The sequence below is a fragment of the Mobula birostris genome, chromosome 20, assembly GCF_030028105.1.
Source record: "Mobula birostris isolate sMobBir1 chromosome 20, sMobBir1.hap1, whole genome shotgun sequence".
NCBI lineage: Eukaryota > Metazoa > Chordata > Chondrichthyes > Myliobatiformes > Myliobatidae > Mobula > Mobula birostris.
In genome coordinates, this window is record NC_092389.1 from 29,706,511 (window position 1) to 29,724,205 (window position 17,695).

General features: G+C 41.1%; 1 protein-coding gene across 5 annotated transcripts in view; it reads left to right on the forward strand.

Annotated features, from left to right (window-relative positions):
* The window catches only part of fam118b (family with sequence similarity 118 member B), a 48,687-nt gene that overhangs the window by 16,297 nt on the left and 14,695 nt on the right, over nucleotides 1-17,695 (forward strand). For 2 of the 5 annotated variants that reach the window (XM_072238413.1, XM_072238409.1), the window contains 4 exons: nucleotides 200-371; nucleotides 4,371-4,474; nucleotides 10,114-10,366; nucleotides 13,706-13,933. In XM_072238413.1, the coding sequence (XP_072094514.1) occupies nucleotides 4,410-4,474; nucleotides 10,114-10,366; nucleotides 13,706-13,933 (546 nt within the window). In that variant the 5' untranslated portion in view covers nucleotides 200-371; nucleotides 4,371-4,409. Of the gene's footprint in view, nucleotides 1-199; nucleotides 382-4,370; nucleotides 4,475-10,113; nucleotides 10,367-13,705; nucleotides 13,934-17,695 lie in introns of all 5 variants that reach the window. The other 3 variants (XM_072238412.1, XM_072238411.1, XM_072238410.1) reach the window with 3 other exon arrangements.

Here is a 17,695-nt window from a genome sequence, read left to right on the forward strand (position 1 = left end):
AGCATTTTCATCAGTAGTTGAAGGAGATTATGTTTTGTGGACAACTTTCTACAGTATCCCTCTTTACGAATGCATTGGCAAAATTTTATGATGGGTAGTAATAATGTTGAATTCAGTGTGCATTTTAAAATGCATCAAAGGAAATATATATTGCTGTAATTTTAATCTGTTGAATTTCAAAGAAGATTTTCTTTGGCAGTTGAACGGGGCACGACTGCAAGCACATGAAAGTCGGACCGTGAGGCAGCAGGAGTGTTTAACAGCGAGAAGATTAACGGAGTGAGCGACGGAGTAGAGGGAGACAGTAGGAAAGCTTTGGCTCGAGAGGCTTCGGCGAGCAGAGGCTGAGGAAGAGTTTCACTCCACGTGAGGTAAGGCCGGGTAAGTTCCTTTAATAGATCTAATTACCTTAAGAGTGGGTAATGGAGGTGGCAGTTAGGGCAGTGGAGTGCTCCGTTTGCAGTATGTGGGAGGTCGGGGCGAGCACAATCGTCCCTGCTGACTACACCTATAAAAAGTGCATCCAGCTGCAGCTCCTGACAAACCAAGTTAGGGAACTGGAGCTGGTGCTAGATGAACTTTGGATCATTTGGGAGGCAGAGGCAGAAATAAACAGGAGTTACAGGGAGATAGTCACCCCTAAGAGAAAGGAGACAGGTAGCTGGGTGACTGTCAGGAAAGGGAAGGGGAACAGACAGAATGAGCAGAGCACTCCTGTGGCCGTTCCTACCAATAATAAGTACATCGTTTTGGATACTGTTGATGGGGATGACCTACCAGGGACAAGTTGCAGTGATTGCTTCTCTGGCACCGAGACGAGACCCTCAGCTCAGAAGGGAAGGAGAGAAAAGAGGAGAGCAGTAGTGATAGGGGATTCGATAGGGGGACAGATAAGAGGTTCTGTGGAAGAGATCGAGAATCCCGGATGGTCTGGTGCCTCCCTGGTGCCGGGGTTTGCGATATCTTGGATCGAGTTCTCAGTATTCTCAAGGGGGAGGGTGAGCAGTCGGATGTCGTGGTCCATGTAGGGACCAATGACGTGGATAGGAAGAGTGAGGAGGTCCTGAAAGGTGAGTTTAGGTAGTTAGGCGCCAAGTTAAAGGACAGGACCTCCAGGATAGCAATCTCAGGATTGCTACCAGTGCTACGTGCAGGCAGGTTTAGAAATAGTAAGATAGCGCAGATCAACACGTGGCTGAAGACATGGAGCAGGAAGGAGGGCTTCAGATTTATAGATAATTGGGCAGTTTTCCTGGGAAGGTGGGACCTGTTCCGGCGGGTTGGTTTACATCTGAACTGGAGGGGGACAAATATTCTTGCAGGTATTGCTAGAGAGGCTCCTGTGGATTTAAACTAGATACAAGGAGGGAGGGGAACCAGAGTGTAGGAACAGATGTAGGGGAGAAGGAGGAAAAAGAAAATAGTAAAGTTGTTTGCACCATTGGTGATAAACAGAGAGTAAGAGGTGGAAAATTCTTAAGTGCACTTATTTTAATGCTGGGAGCATTATAAGAAAGGTGGTTGAGCTTAGAGCATGGATTGATACCTGGAAGTATGATGTTGTAGCTATTAGTGAAACATAGTTGCAGGAGGGGTGTGATTGGCAACTAAATATTCCTGGATTTCGTTGCTTCAGGTGTGACAGAATCGGAGGGACAAGAGGGGGAGGTGTTGCATTGCTTGTCAGAGAAAATATTACACCGGTGCTCTGGGCAGGATAGATTAGAGGGCTCATCTAGGGAGGCTATTTGGGTGGAATTGAGGAATGGGAAAGGTGTAGTAACACTTATAGGGATGTATTATAGACCACCTAATGGGGAACGAGAAGTGGAGGAGCAAATTTGTAAGGAGATAGCAGATATTTGTAGTAAGCACAAGGTTGTGATTGTGGGAGATTTTAATTTTCCACACATAGACTGGGAAGCCCATACTGTAAAAGGGCTGGATGGTTTGGAGTTTGTAAAATGTGTGCAGGATAGTTTCTTGCAGTAATACATAGAGATACCAACTAGAGAAGGGGCAGTGTTGGATCTCCTGTTAGGGCATGAGATAGGTCAGGTGACAGAGGTATGTGTTGGGGAGCACTTCGGGTCTAGTGATCACAATATAATTATGGAGAAGGATAGGTCTGGACCCAGGGTTGAGATTTTTGATTGGAGAAAGGCTAACTTTGAGGAGATATGAAAGGATTTTGAAGGAGTGGATTGGGACAAATTGTTTTATGGAAAGGATGTAATAGAGAAATGGAGGTCATTTAAAGGTGAAATTTTGACGGTAGGGAATCTTTATGTTCCTGTTAGGTTGAAAGGAAAGGTTAAAAGTTTGAGAGAGCCATGGTTTTCAAGGGATATTGGAAACTTGGTTCGGAAAAAGAGAGACATCTACAATAAATATAGGCAGCATGGAGTAAATGAGGTGCTCGAGGAATAGAAAGAAAGTAAAAAGAATCTTAAGAAAGAAATTAGAAAAGCTAAAATACAAGGTTGCTTTGGCAAGTAAGGTGAAAATAAATCCAAAGGGTTTCTACAGTTATATTAATAGCAAAAGGATAGTGAGGGATAAAATTGGTCCCTTAGAGAATCAGAGTGGACAGCTATGTGTGGAACCAAAAGAGATGGGGGAGATTTTGAACAATTTATTTTCTTCGGTATTCACTAAGGAGAAGGATATTGAATTGTGTAAGGTAAGGGAAACAAGTAGCGTAGTTAAGGAAAGTATGATGATTAAAGAAGAGAAAGTACTGGCGCTTTTAAGGAATATAAAAGTGGATAAGTCTCCGGGTCCTGACAGGATATTCCCTAGGACCTTGAGGGAAGTTAGTGTAGAAATAGCAAGGGCTCTGACAGAAATATTTCAAATGTCATTAGAAACGGGGATGGTGCTGGAGGATTGGCGTATTTCTCATGTTGTTCCATTGTTTAAAAAGGGTTCTAAGAGTAAACCAAGCAATTAATCGGCCTGTGAGTTTGACGTCAGTGGTGGGTAAATTGATGGAAAGTATTCTTAGAGATGGTATATATAATTATCTGGATAGAAAGGGTCTGATTAGGAACAGTCAACATGAATTTGTGCGTGGAAGGTCATGTTTGACAAATCTTACTGAATTTTTTCAAGAGGTTACTAGGAAAGTTGACGAGGGTAAAGTGGTAGATGTTGTCTATATGGACTTCAGTAAGGCCTTTGACAAGGTTTCACACCGAAGGTTAATTAGGAAGGTTCAATTGTTAGGTACTAATATTGAAGTAGTAAAATGGATTCAGCAGTGGCTGGATGGGAGACGCCAGAGAGTAGTGGTGGATAACTGTTTGTCAGATTGGAGGCCGGTGACTAGCAGTGTGCCTCAGGGATCTGTACTGAGTCCAATGTTGTTTGTCATTTACATTAATGATCTGGATGACGTATAATGATCTGGATGTGGTAAATTGGATTAGTAAGTATGCAGATGATACTAAGATAGGTGGCGTTGTGGATAATGAAGTAGGTTTTCAAAGCTTGCAGAGAGATTTAGGCCAGTTAGAAAAGTGGGCTGTAAGATGGCAGATGGAGTTTAATGCTGATAAATGTGAGGTGCTACGTTTTGGTAGGACTGATCAAAATAGGACATACATGGTAAATGGTAGGGCATTGAAGAATGCAGTAGAACAGAGGGATCTAGGAATAATGGTGCATAGTTCCCTGAAAGTGGAATCTCATGTGGATAGGGTGGTGAAGAAAGCGTTTGGTATGCTGGCCTTTATAAATCAGTGCATTGAGTACAGGAGTTGGGATGTAATGTTAAAATTGTACAAGACATTGGTAAGGCCAAATTTGGAGTATTGTGTACGGTTCTGGTCACCGAATTATAGGAAAGGTGTCAACAAAATAGAAAGAGTACAGAGGAGATTTACTAGAATGTTGCCTGGGTTTCATCTCCTAAGTTACAGAGAAAGGTTGAACAAGTTGGGTCTTTATTCTTTGGAGCGAAGAAGGTTGAGAGGGGACTTGATAGAGGTGTTTAAAATTATGAGGGGGATTGATAGAGTTGACGTGGATAGGCTTTTTTCTATTGAGAGTAGGGGAGATTCAAACAAGAGGACATGAGTTGAGAGTTAGGGGGCAAAAGTTTAGGGGTAACATGAGGGGGAACTTCTTTACTCAGAGAGTGGTAGCTGTGTGGAACGAGCTTCCAGCAGAAGCAGTAGAGGCAGGTTTGATATTGTCATTTAAAGAAAAATTGGATAGCTATATGGACAGGAAAGGAATAGAGGGTTATGGGCTGAGTGCGAGTCGGTGGGACTAGGTGAGAGTAAGCGTTCGGCGCGGACTAGAAGGGCTGAGATGGCCTGTTTCCATGCTGTAATTGCTATATGGTTAATTGAATGCAATATCAGCTCCCTAACTTTAGAGTTTCTCCATGTCTCTGAAGCTGGATGGCATCTACACAAATGCAAGATCTGAGTGCAAAGACTGAAGCACCATCAACCAAAAGACACAGGTAGATTATTCCCTTTCTGCAACCTATGATTACAGCTAATATCTGAATTTCACAGTGATTATTTTTAGAAATATTTAAGGTTTTTAAAAGAGTGTTACAGCTAAAAAAAATTATGATTCTTTGATATCTTAAGATGAGTAAATCTAGGAAAGCCATTCATTAATTTTGACTGAAAGCTACCAAACCAGTATGCTTTCATCCTCTTAAACTTATCAGTTGAGCATGGACTATTTTGTGCTGTGATGATAGGGGATTCCATAGTTAGAAGAGCAGACAGGGGATTCTGTGGATGTGAAAGAGACACCCGGATAGTACGTTGCCTCCCAGGTGCCAGGTTCAGAATTTATCGGATCGGCATCACAGCTTTCTAAAGGGGGAAGGTGAACAGCCAGAATTTGTGGTACATATTGGTACCATGTAGGTAGGAAAAGGGATGCAGTACTGAAGAGAAAATATAGGGAGTTGAGTAGAAAGCTGCAAAGCACCTCAAGGGATTTCTGGATTGTCTGTTCCACATGCCAGTGAGGGTAAAAATAGTGAGGAAATTCATCTGGCAAATCAATGTGGGTGAGGAATTGGTGTAGGAGGCAAGGTTTTCAATATCTGGATCATTGGGATCATTTCTGGAGAAGGTATATGACCTGTACAAAAAGAATGGGTTATACCTGAATTCAAGGGGAACAAATATCCTTGTGGACAGGTTTGTTAGAACTGTTGAGGGTTTAAACTAATTTGGCAGGGGGATGGGAACCAGAATGTTAGGGCTCTGGATGGGCAGTTGGTATATAAGTATCCAGTGTCTCGATGTGAGGCAGGACAGGCAGATGATAGGGTAAAATTGCAGTCAGTGGGATCTGAAGTGCAACATGGAGGGAAAACCGAAAAGGGTAATGAATACAGAACTGAAGGTGTTATATTTGAATGTGTGTGGTATACAGATTAAGGTAGATGAACTTGTAGCATGGTTACAGATTGGCATGTGGGTATCACTGAATCGTGGCTGAAAGAAGATTATAGCTGGGAGCTTAATGTCCAAAGATACACATTGTATGAAAGAACAGGCAGGTAGGCAGAGGGGATGGGATGGCTCTGTTGGTAAAAAAGGAAATCAAATCATTAGAAAGAGGAGACATAGATCAGAAAGTGTAGAATCATTGTGGTTAGAGCTAAGAAACTGCAAGGGTGAAAAAACCCTGATGAAAGTTAAATACAGACCTCTGAACAGCCCATCAAAACGTAGAAACATAGAAAATAGGCGCAGGAGTAGGCCATTTGGCCCTTCGAGCCTGCACCGCCATTCAGTATGATCATGGCTGATCGTCCAACTCAGAACCCTGTACCTGCTTTCTCTCCATACCCCTGATCCCTTTAGTCACAAGGGCCATATCTAACTCCCCTCTTAAATGTAGCCAATGAACTGGCCTCAACTATTTCCTGTGGCAGAGAATTCCACAGATTCACCACTCTCTGTGTGAAGAAGTTTTTCCTCATCTCGGTCCTAAAAGGCTTCCCCTTTATCCTTAAACTGTGACCCCTCGTTCTGGACTTCCCCAACATCGGGAACAATCTTCCTGCATCTAGCCTGTCCAATCCCTTTAGAATTTTATACATTTCAATAAGATCCCCCCTCAATCTTCTAAATTCCAGCGAGTATAAACCTAGTGGATCCAGACTTTCTTCATATGAAAGTCCTGCCATCCCAGGAATCAATGTGGTGAACCTTCTTTGTACTCCCTCTATGGCAAGAATGTCTTTCTTCAGATTAGGGGACCAAAACTGCACACAATATTCCAGGTGTGGTCTCACCAAGGCCTTGTACAACTGCAGTAGAACCTCCCTGCACTCCTGTACTCAAATCCTCTTGCTATGAATGCCAGCATACCATTTGCCTTTTTCACCGCCTGCTGTACCTGCATGCCCACTTTCAATGACTGGTGTACAATGACACCCAGGTCTCGTTGCACTTCCCCTTTTCCTAATTGGCCACCATTCAGATAATAATCTGTTTTCCTGTTCTTGCCACCAAAGTGGATAACCTCACATTTATCCACGTTAAATTGCATCTGCCATGAATTTGCCCACTCACCTAACCTATCCAAGTCATCCTGCATACTGTTAGCATCCTCACAGCTAACACTGCTGCCCAGCTTCATGTCATCCGCAAACTTGGAGATGCTGCATTTAATTCCCTTGTCTAAATCATTAATATATATTGTAAACAACTGGGGTCCCAGCACTGAGCCTTTGGTACCCCACTAGTCACTGCCTGCCATTCTGAAAAGGTCCCGTTTATTCCCACTCTTTGCTTCCTGTCTGCCAGCCAATTCTCTATCAACATCAATACCATACCCCTAATACAGTGTGCTTTAAGTTTGCACACTAATCTCCTGTGTGGGAAAGATAACTATAAGTTACAACGGGAGATAAAAAATACATGTCATTTGGGCAATGTTACGATAGTCAATAAGATTTAAATATGTAGGTGGATTGGGAAAATCAGGTTGGTGCTGGGTCCCAAGAGGGGGAAGAAAGTTTGTGGTTGAGCCCACTAGGGAATCAGCCCTTCTGGATTGAGTGTTGTGCAATGAACCGCAATTAATCGGTGAGCTTAAGGTAAAAGAACCCTTCGGAGCCAGTGATCACAATATGATAGAATTCATCCTGGTATTTGAGAAGGAGGAGCTAAAGTCAAATGTATCCGTATTACAGTGCAGTAAAGGGAATTATTGAGACATGGGAGAGGAGCTGACCAAAATTGATTGGAATGGGACACTAGCCGGAATGACAGCAGAGCAGCGATAGTTAGAGTTTCTAGGAGCAATTTGAAAGGTGCAGGATAGATACATCGTGGAGAAGTATTCTAAAGGCAGAATGACGCAGCCATCGTTGACAAGGGAAGTCAAAGTCAACAGAAAAGGAAAAGGGAGGGCATATAATAGAGCAAAAATTAGTGGGAAGTTAGAGGATTCGTAAACTCTTAAAAACCAACAGAAGGTAACTAAAAAGGGTATAAAGAAGGAAAATATGGAATACGAAGGTAAGCTAGCCAGTAATATTAAAGAAGAATGCAAAAGTTTCTTCAGATGTATAAAGAGTAAAAGAGAGGCGAGAGTAGATATTGGACTGCTGGAAAATGATGTTGGAGAGGTAGTAATGGGGGACAAGGAAATGGCAGATGAACTGAATCAGTAATTTTCATCAGTCTTCACTGTGGGGGGACACTAGCAGTATGCCAGAAGTTCAAGAGTGTCAGGGGCGGAAGTGAGTGAAGTTGCCGTTACTGGGAGAAGATGCTTGGGCAACTAATAGGTCTGAAAGTAGATAAATCACCTGGACCAGATGGTCTGCACCCCAGGGTTCTGAAGGAGGTGGCTGAAGAGATTGTGGAGGCATTAGTAATAATCTTTCAAGAATCAGTATATTCTGGCATAGTTCCAGGGGACTGGAAAATTGGAAATATCACTCCACTCTTCAAGAAGATGTTGGAGTTAATCATTAAGAATGTGGTTTGGGGGTACTTGGAGGTGCATGATAAAATAAGCCGAAGTCAGCATTGTTTCCTTAAAGGAAAATCTTGCCTGACAAATCTGTTGGCATATTTTGAAGAAATGACAAGGAGAATCGGTGGATATTGTGCACTTGGATTTTCAGAAGGCCTTTGACAAGGTGCCACAGATGAGGATGCGTAACAAGAGTGAACCCATGATATTACAGGAAAGATTCAAGCATGGATAGAGCATTGACTGATTGGCAGGAGGCGAAGAGTGGGTGGGATAAAGGGAACCTTTTCTGGCTGGCTGCCAGTGACTAGTGGTGTTCCACAAGGGTCTGTTTTGGGACCACTTTTTTTATGTTCTGTGTCAATGACTTGGATGATGGAATTGATGGCTTTGTAGCCAAGTTTGCAGATGATACAACGATAGAGGAAGGGACATATGTTGAGGAAGCAGGGAGGCTACAGGAAGAACTTAAACAAATTGGGCAAAGAAGTGGCTGATGGAATACAGTGTCAGGAAGCGTATGGTTGTGCACTTTGCTAGAAGGAGTGAAGGCATAGACTATTTTGTAAATGGTGAGAAAATTCAAAAATCTGAAGTGCAAAGGGACTTGGGTGTCCTTGCACAGTATTCTCTATAAGTTAACTTGAAGGTTGAATCTATGGTAAGGAAGGCAGATGCAATGTTAGCATTCATTTCGAGAGGGCTAGGATATGAAAACAAGGATGTAACGCCGAGGCTTTTTAAGGCATTGGTCAGACCGCACTTGGAGTATCGTGAGCAGTTTTGTGCCCTTTATCTAAGAAAAGATGTGCTGGCATTGGAGTGGGTCCAGAGCATGTTCATGAGAATGATCCTGGGAATGAAAGTGTTAACACATGAGCGTTTACGGCTCTGGACCTATACTTATTGGAGTTCAGAAGAATGAGGGAGATGTCATTGAAACCTGTCGGATATTGAAAGACCTTGATAGAGTGGACATGGAGAGGATTTTTCCATAGTGTGGGAGTCTAGGACCAAGAGGGCATTGCTTCAAAATAGAAGAATGTCCCTTTGAACAGAGATGAGGAGGAATTTCTTTAGCCAGAGGGTGGTGTAGAATTCAATGCCACTGACGGCCTTAGAGACCATGTCATTGGGTATATTTAAAGCAGAAATTGATAGTAAGGGCTCTTGATTTGTAAGGGTGTCAAAGGGAGAAGGCAGGCGAATGGGGTTGAGAGAGATAATAGATAGCCATGATGGAATGGTGGAGCAGATTCGATGGGCCGAATTCTGCTCCTGCTGTATGTCTTATGGTCTTAAATTGTTTTAACTTTACAGAAACAAGATAATTTGCCGACCTAAAATTAAATCGATAGAAATTCTGTTGTTGGTCGTGTAAGGTAGGAGTGCCTATCAGGGATTTATTTTATGTATCACATTATTCCATTTCTCCATTAGGCACTTTACAGTCTAAAGATCATAACCACTTAATTACTTACTGCCCATTACTCCACTGGTGTTTAGGGCAGCAATGAAGGTCCTCTGTCACTGTCTGTCCTTGGCCATCTTCTCTATTGTGCCCCAGGTGTGGTTCAAGGTCCTCATTTCTACCTCTACGGTATGGCGCCAAGTTGTCTTTGGTCTCCTGCGTTTCCTCCACCCTTCAGGGGTCAAGTGAAGTGCTGTGTTGATGAAAGATCATAACCATGCTCCCATTTTTCTTGGACAGCATGTGCTGGTAATAGTTCTGCTGTATTTGTATGTTTTCTTGACCCACTTTCAGTTCCTGGCTCATTACCGTGCCTCTTTGTTTTGTGTCATCAGCCTTTTAGCTTTTTAACTATTTCTACTCCATCCTTGTCTAAACTTTGACTTTTATTCATTTCTTCTCCATTCTCCTTTGCGTTTGCTCTGCATTTGCTTAACTTCTAAATATTTAATGATTAGTTCTGATGAAAGATCATTGACCAGAAGTGTTAATTGTTTTTCTCTCTCCACCCAGCCATCTGATTTTGTCCTTTCAGCTTTCTAGCATCTGCAATGCTTCTGTTACTCTGCTTGAATATTGAAAGTACAATCTATATATCTGAATTAAATTATTAATTATTGCTGAAATACTAAAGTTACTAAAGTGCAATTAATAAACTTGTCCAACAGAAAACTTTTGCCCAGTCTGAAGACAAAAAGAGCTCAAGAGTTGGTCCTTGTAATTGGAACTGGAGTCAGTGCTGCTGTAGCTCCACAGGTCCCTGCTCTAAAATCCTGGAAAGGACTAATCCAGGCCCTGCTGGATGCTGCAAATGATTTTGACCTCTTAGAAGATGAAGAGAACAGAAGATTTGAAAAATCACTCGGTGAAGATAAGAACCTTGTGCATGTTGCGCATGATTTGATACAGAAACTCTCACCAGTAAGTGAGATTTTTGCAGTGCATTATCATAAATGTTGCTTCAGATTGGGAATCCTGATAATTCTGATGGTTGAGACAGACTGTAGACAAGAAATGCTAGACATTATCTTAAATCCAGTTGTATTGTTCATAGCAATAGATCATTTACATCAGTATTAATGTATATGTGAATATCTATGCATAGTTCCCCTCTTACAATAGTTTAGAAACAATGTTATTAGTTACTAATATATCCAGAATCATTGGCAGTTTAAGTCCAACATTCATGCAATATGCTTTTTCACAAGATCACTTGATTGTCTTGTGCCACTAAGACCAATGGTGGTGCATAAACACAATTGGTAATGGCACCACCTTTTGTCCTAAATTAAGTATGGATAAATTTTAGGAGGTTCCTGTTTATTTTGGCAAAATCATAATTTTATCCCTGATCAAGAGCGGCAGGGATGGAGGAATGAGACTATTTGTCTTTTAATAATTCCAACTGCCAGATTAAGTGGCAGGACGATCATTAATATACTTTCTGCAGCAAGCCAGCGGTTGCATAACCTATTGTGCCTTGTTAAGAAAAACTTGGAAATGTTCATGGAAATGACATAAATTTGGATTATAATCTACCTGCTACTCCCCTCAGCAGCACCATCCTATCAAATTGATTCATTTTAAACCTTTCCCTGACAACCACACTACTTATATCCTTGTTGTATATGAATCTGTGTTGGACTGAAGATCACTTATCAGTGTGTGCTTCTACCAGGCCTCAGTCAGCGTGATACCGAAGCCCTATTTTACGTTTCATTATTCCAAGTCTTGACTATTCCAACACATTCTGGTCACTATTGTACTTCTTGCTGTAAAACTTGATTGGTTGTACAAAATTTCTGCCTTTTTCCTAACTCAGATCAAGTTTTGTTTTCCTGTCACATCGATTTTTCCAAATACTGTCTGATCATTGACTCCAGCAGTGGGAGGGTAGTACACGTGGTCCTGGCTACAACAGTGGTGCTGATGTTGAGAGGGTTCAGAGTTTCAAATTCCAGGGCGTGAGCATCACCAATAGCCTGTCCTAGTCCAAATATGTAGATGCCATGGCCAGGAAAGATCACCGGTGCCTCTATTTCCTCAGAAAGGTAAAGAAATTTGGCATGTCCCTGTCGACCCTTACCAATTTTTATTGATAAATTATTGATAGAAAACATCCTATCTGATGCATTGTGGCTTGGTATGGCAACTACCCTGCTTGTGACTACAAGAAACTGCAGTGTTTTTCATACAGTTCAGTACGTCATGAAAGACTCCCCTCCATGAACTCTGTTTATAGTTCTTTTTGCCTTAGTAAAGCAGCCAGTATAATCAAGAACTGTACCCACCCTCAACGTTTTCTCATCTGCCCTCTCCCATTGGGCAGAAGATACAAAAGCCTGAAAGCACAAATCACCAGCTTTAAGGACAGCCTCTACCCCACTGTTATAGACTATTGGATGAATAATTCCCTAGTATGATAGATGGACTTTTGACCTTACTGTCTACCTCATTATAACCTTATTGTCTACCTGCACTGCACTTTCTCTGTAGTTGTTCCACTTTAATCTGCCTTCTGTTACTTTACCTTATACGAGCTCAGTGTACTGTGCAATGAATCTGTATGAACAGTATGCAAGACAAACTTTTCATTGTACTTCAGTACATGTGACAATAATGAACTAATTCCAATTCTACATTCAAGATTCATTTATCATAGAAGAATGTGTAAGTTATACAACTTTGAGATTTGTTTGCTCACAGGTAGCCACAAAGCAAGAAACCCAAAAGAACCCAATTAAAAGAAAAAAAGAGAATAAAAGCAATAAAAGGCCAACACTCAATGTGCAAGAGAAAGAAAAAAATACAAATCATACAAAACAATTAAAGCGAACAACAGTATTCAGAACCAAAATGGAGTCCTCAGATCAGCCCGGAGTAGGCCCAAAGCCTCACCTATCAGTTCATCATATTAGCAGCACGAAGCACAGCAGTCTTCGTAGCCTCAGTGCCATAGAGACGAGCATTGCGGAGAAGGAGCGAAATCGGCTATCGTCCACGACTGATACCCTGTCTTTTAAGTCTGTCTGGGCCAATGTTTATTGACCCAACAATGGAATAGCGAAAGGCTCCACACCCTGGAGAGAGGAGTGAACATCACGGAGAGTGAAACCGGCTCTTGCCTCCGACCTGGGCGATGTTTAAATTCTCTAAACAGCGAATTTTACCTCGCACTAGGACCCAGGCCCCAGGCCTAGACCATGCTGCCCAGCAACTTGTTCTGGGTCCAGAATCCATCACCCAAAGCCTGAAGTCACTCTCAAGCCCTTCAAATCAGCTCGGCACTCCGAGCGATCCAACCTGGCACCCAAGCTAGTTGAACAAGCATCGGAACTTCGCCTGGGTGCTAATTTCATTTGGTGCCCAGAGCAATCCAACCTTGCTCCCAGGCCATTTGAATGTGCATCAGAACTTCTCTGCCCAGGCCTCGACATCTTATTTTGGTGCCCAAAGTGATCCACCCTTGCTGCCGGGCCGGCTATACAGGCATTGGAACTCCAACTGCAATGACTCTGCAACAAATCATCTTGGCTCATCCTCCGAATTCACCTCATCATCGCTATATCAATTCTTCTTGATTTGAAATGTGAAAACTCTTTTCAGATTGCTGTAGCTTCATATCTCTGCCGTATTAACCTTCCAAGATGGCTACATTGCAGCATTGTTGCCAGTTTGAGCATCCATGATTGTAATTTATTCATGTATGTGCCTTCAGTTACCAGGATTTTCTTTAACTCCCTCCCTTCCTGCACTGTCTCATCCCTCCTTTTAAAATTCTCCTTGTTATTTAACTATCTTAATACAGTTGAATACCAAATGTTATTGTCGGGCACTCTTGTCTTGGAGTAATGAACTGAATTAGTGAATAGGTCGTTGCTTCCAAAGTACAGATTCATAGCAGAGGTTCCATCCTTTGCCATGACCAGTTGAATGAGATTTAGTCTCTTACGCAACTGTTCCATTAGGCAAATGAATAGAACTTGTTCATTTCACCCGGTTTAAAATAACAGAAAGTTAAGGGATTTTTTTGTATTTCTTCTCAGAAGTAGTCATTTTTTTTAAGAAAGCTTTTTTTAAGTTAATCTGAGCAAAAGAAGTCAATCTCACAACCAAATACTTTAAGAATGTATGAAACCAAACATTATAATGTTGTTGCAAGGTTAGCTTTGATGGTAGTATTAGTACATGATTAAACACATGAATTGATTCATGAATTTTTTGTAGTGACTGTGTTAAATTTGCTTTCAATTCCCACAGCGCACCAGTAATGTTCGTTCAAGTTTCTTCAAGGACTGTTTGTATGAAGTTTTTGATAACCTTGAATGCAAGATGGATGATGTTGGAAAGCACCTCTTAAAATCTGTTTTGAAACTGATGGAGAACGGATCCTTGGTCTTAACTACTAACTTCGACAATCTTGTGGAAATTTATGGGTCTCACCAAGGAACCAAACTGGAGTCATTAGACCTCACAGATGAAAAGAAGGTAAAAGTACGGAATACAATCTTAATGTACAAAAAATAATAATTTAAATTGGTTCTCAGTATTGGTGTTGAACCTGGTGGAGCTGGGTCCAACTACATAATGTGCCTTGAAAAAGTATTCGGTCCCTACAACTATTTTAACATTTTACTGTCTTATTTTCTAAATTTAGAATATATTGAAGTAGGATTTTTTGAGCTAATCTACAAAACGTTGTGCATCATGTCAAATCAAAAGAAAACTTCCAAAACCTGTCAACAATTTACTAAAACTTAAAAACAAAAATTGAGGTTAAAAAAATCCCCTTTGTAATTCCTACACTAACTTCCCTCGGGTGCAGTACTGTATATTACCTTACCAACTCACCAAATTTGTTGATGTAGAAAATTAGAGGATTACCTGAACAAGTACCCCCTCTGTCTGTAAAGTCCAATAGTATGGTAGATTTTCAACAGACCAAACCAAAATGATGACAGAAGAGCATTCAAGGCAAGTAAAGAAATGATAATAGCAAAGCACAAATCTGTGGAAGGGTACAAGACCATCTCAAAGGCACAGAACATACCTTGGAGCTCAATGCAGTCCATCATGGAAAAAGTGGAAAAAATAGGAAACCACAGCCAGGCTGCCCCTCTAAACTTAGTCACTGGAGAAGAATGGCACTTATAAGAGAGGCTACTGTGACGCCAATAATCACTCTGAGTGAGCTGCGGAAGTCAGTGGCTACAACTGGAGTTGAAGTTCATGGCTCCACAATCTCTACGGCCATGCGCAAAAAAGGTATTTATGGAAGAGTGGCAAGGAGGAGCCCTGGCTTAAAAAACAGTATATCCTTGCCTGTAAAGGCTTTGCAATGCATCACTTCGAAGATACTTTAAAATTGTGGAAGAAGGTCTTGTGTCAGATGAGATTAAAGTGCAACATTTTGGCCTCAACACTAAGCAGTATGTGTGGTGTAAATCTGATACTGCTCATCAGCCAGCTAACACCATCCCTACTGTATAGGTAGCATCATGCTATGGGGATGCTTTTCAGCTGCAGGGACTGGAAATCTGGTCAGGATTGATGGGAAGGTGATTGCTGCTAAATACAGAGATCCTGGATAAAAGCCTGCTAGCCTCTGCCAGGAAGCTTAAACTATGGGGGATGTTTGCCTTTCAGCAGGACAATGACCCAAAGCGCACTGCTAGGGAAACCATGGGGTGGCTACATATGAAGAAAACTGATGTCCTTGAGTGGCCCAGTCAGAATCCTGACCTTAACCCAATTGAACATCTCTCACAAGATCTCAAGATTGCTGTCCACTGCCACTGCCACTCCTCAACTAACCTGGAATGGCTTGAGTAGTTTTGTAAGGAGAAATGGGCAAATCCTGCTCCATCACTTTGTGCAAAGCAAATAGAGGCTTAACCATAAAGTCTACTTGCTGTAATAGCTATGAGAGGTGGTTCAACAATGTACTGAGCAAAGATGGATGAATACATTTGAACTGCTGAGGTTTCAGTTTCAAAATTTTTAGTTTTTTATGCTTTACAATTTTCCCTGTATTTTGGGCTCTACTGTGAAAAAAGGAGCATGTGATTCACAAATAAAAATCCTCAGTTAAATTGACCAAAATCCCTGGTGTAATACTCATTTATGTGAACAGAGGGCTGGGGGCTAAATGCTTTTACAAGGCGCTGTATATCAAATCAAGAGTGTGGATTTCCTGCAATTTACATCAAAATGTTTTTCTAAATAAAAACTTAACAGCAAGATATTTTGGCATATCATTGCATTTGTTGCAGCCTGATTTGTAGGAAACAACAAACTGAATTGCGTGAAATGTATATTATTCATACATTATGTACACTGTAAAGCAAAGAATCTCAGCTCCCAGTCTCCTCCACACTTAGTACTGGATGTTACCTGCTTCTTGTTTTTGAGGCATAGTTAATGACCTAACCGCAAACCATAATGTTTAATTTATTTACCTGAAGCGCTATACACACAATTTGCCAGGAAAAGTGATTCCTTCCTTCACATATGCTTCTGTGATTTTGTATTTGCTAAATAAGTCTTCTCAGCAAACTGGAAAGATACCACCATCATTTCCTCTGCAAAATCATCCAAATTCTCTGGAAGGATAAGTGAACCATCATCTCCAGTATTAAGGTTCTGGTTACACTCTTCGGCTGGCTACGTTGAGTAGGCTGTGACACTAGTCCTTCTTAATTCTGTCACAAAGAAGTCGTTGGGCTGAACAAGTTTTTAAAAAATCAGAACTCCTTGCCATAGTTCTCTCCAAGCTGTGCACGTGTGCGCGCGCACACGTTTTTCAACCAGCACACAAAGGAAATTAATGTGCGCACAAAAGGTTAGTTACCTTAAATAATGTAGTAATTAATAATTATACTTATTGAAAATAATCTTTTAGCTAACTGTTTCTGTTAACTAGTTAGTCAGTTTTTCAAATACCACAATGCACATCACTAATTTACGTCACCTCACCTATCCTGTTCCGGTTTGTACAGCTGCATCACGGCGGCAGCGGTGTTTGGGGGACAGTGTTCATATCGCAAAGTTTATAAAGGTCTGTTTCAAATCCTGTAGATAGCGTACTAAGTTTTTATTGGAAAAAAATATTGATTCACTATGTTGAATTCAAAAGAAGCGAAGGGCGTGAAGCGCAAAAGAACTGCAAATTTGTTCACAGTTGAATGGCTTAACAAAACAGTAGAAACTGCTACACCAAAAGCTCATGAGGTCATGAACGTTCAGCTACGAGAAATATTTATGTATGATTCGGAATTGTCGTGATGTGAAAGTTGATGGAGAATTTGCTAGTGGAAAGAAGTGGGATGATATTTGGAAACTTGACTTTTTGAAGCGTCATTTGGCAAGTAAATCGCATTTGGACGGTGTACGAAAGCTCAGGCAACAGAACCCGTCATTACCTGTTACAGGAGTGCTACGCATGTTACGGTTGAGTGCCGATGAACGAGAGCGAAAACGATCAAATCCAGAGGAGATCAAAGTTGAGGTACAAGAATGGTCAGCTTTTGATTTCTCTGCAATTGCAGATTGTGACTTCACTTTTGGCAATGAACAAGTTAATGCCTTATGTCTAAAATATCATGATTTTCTAGCTGAAAATATCGTAATACTTAGTTTAATGATTTCAAATTTTCCGTTCAAGAAAAAATTAAATCCAAACCGATTTCAAACTTTGCTCAAATGGTGGCATTTGTACTTCAAAATGAACAGTTTTGCGACCTTGCACAGTTGATGGACATTAGGGGAACCTTTCTTGTGTCTAGTGCGGACTGTGAGCGAGGTTTTAGCCTAATGAATCAACTCAAAAACAAGCTGAGAAACCATTTAGGTGAATGTCATTTGGATATGTTAATGAGAATCAAAAGCTGTCAATTGGATGGAAGTTCTATTAGTCTAGATAGTTTACAAAGAATGGGTAAATGCCAAAGACAGGAGAGAGAAAAAATAACTGAGTGATTTAAATATGTATGATATTTTGTTGTTCTTCTCTGCAGTTTTATGTCAAATATTTTGTAAACCTACATAAACTGTGTCATGTGTGCATTCAATGCACACATACTTTTGTCACAGGAAAAAAATTTGCACAACATAATATTTTTGCGCACACTGACTACTAAAAATTAGAGGGAACATTGCTCAGCAGGCCAGGCAGCATCTATGGAAATGAATAAACATCTGACGTATCAGGCCGAAGCCCTTCTTCAGGACTCAAAATTCAGAAGTGTGCTC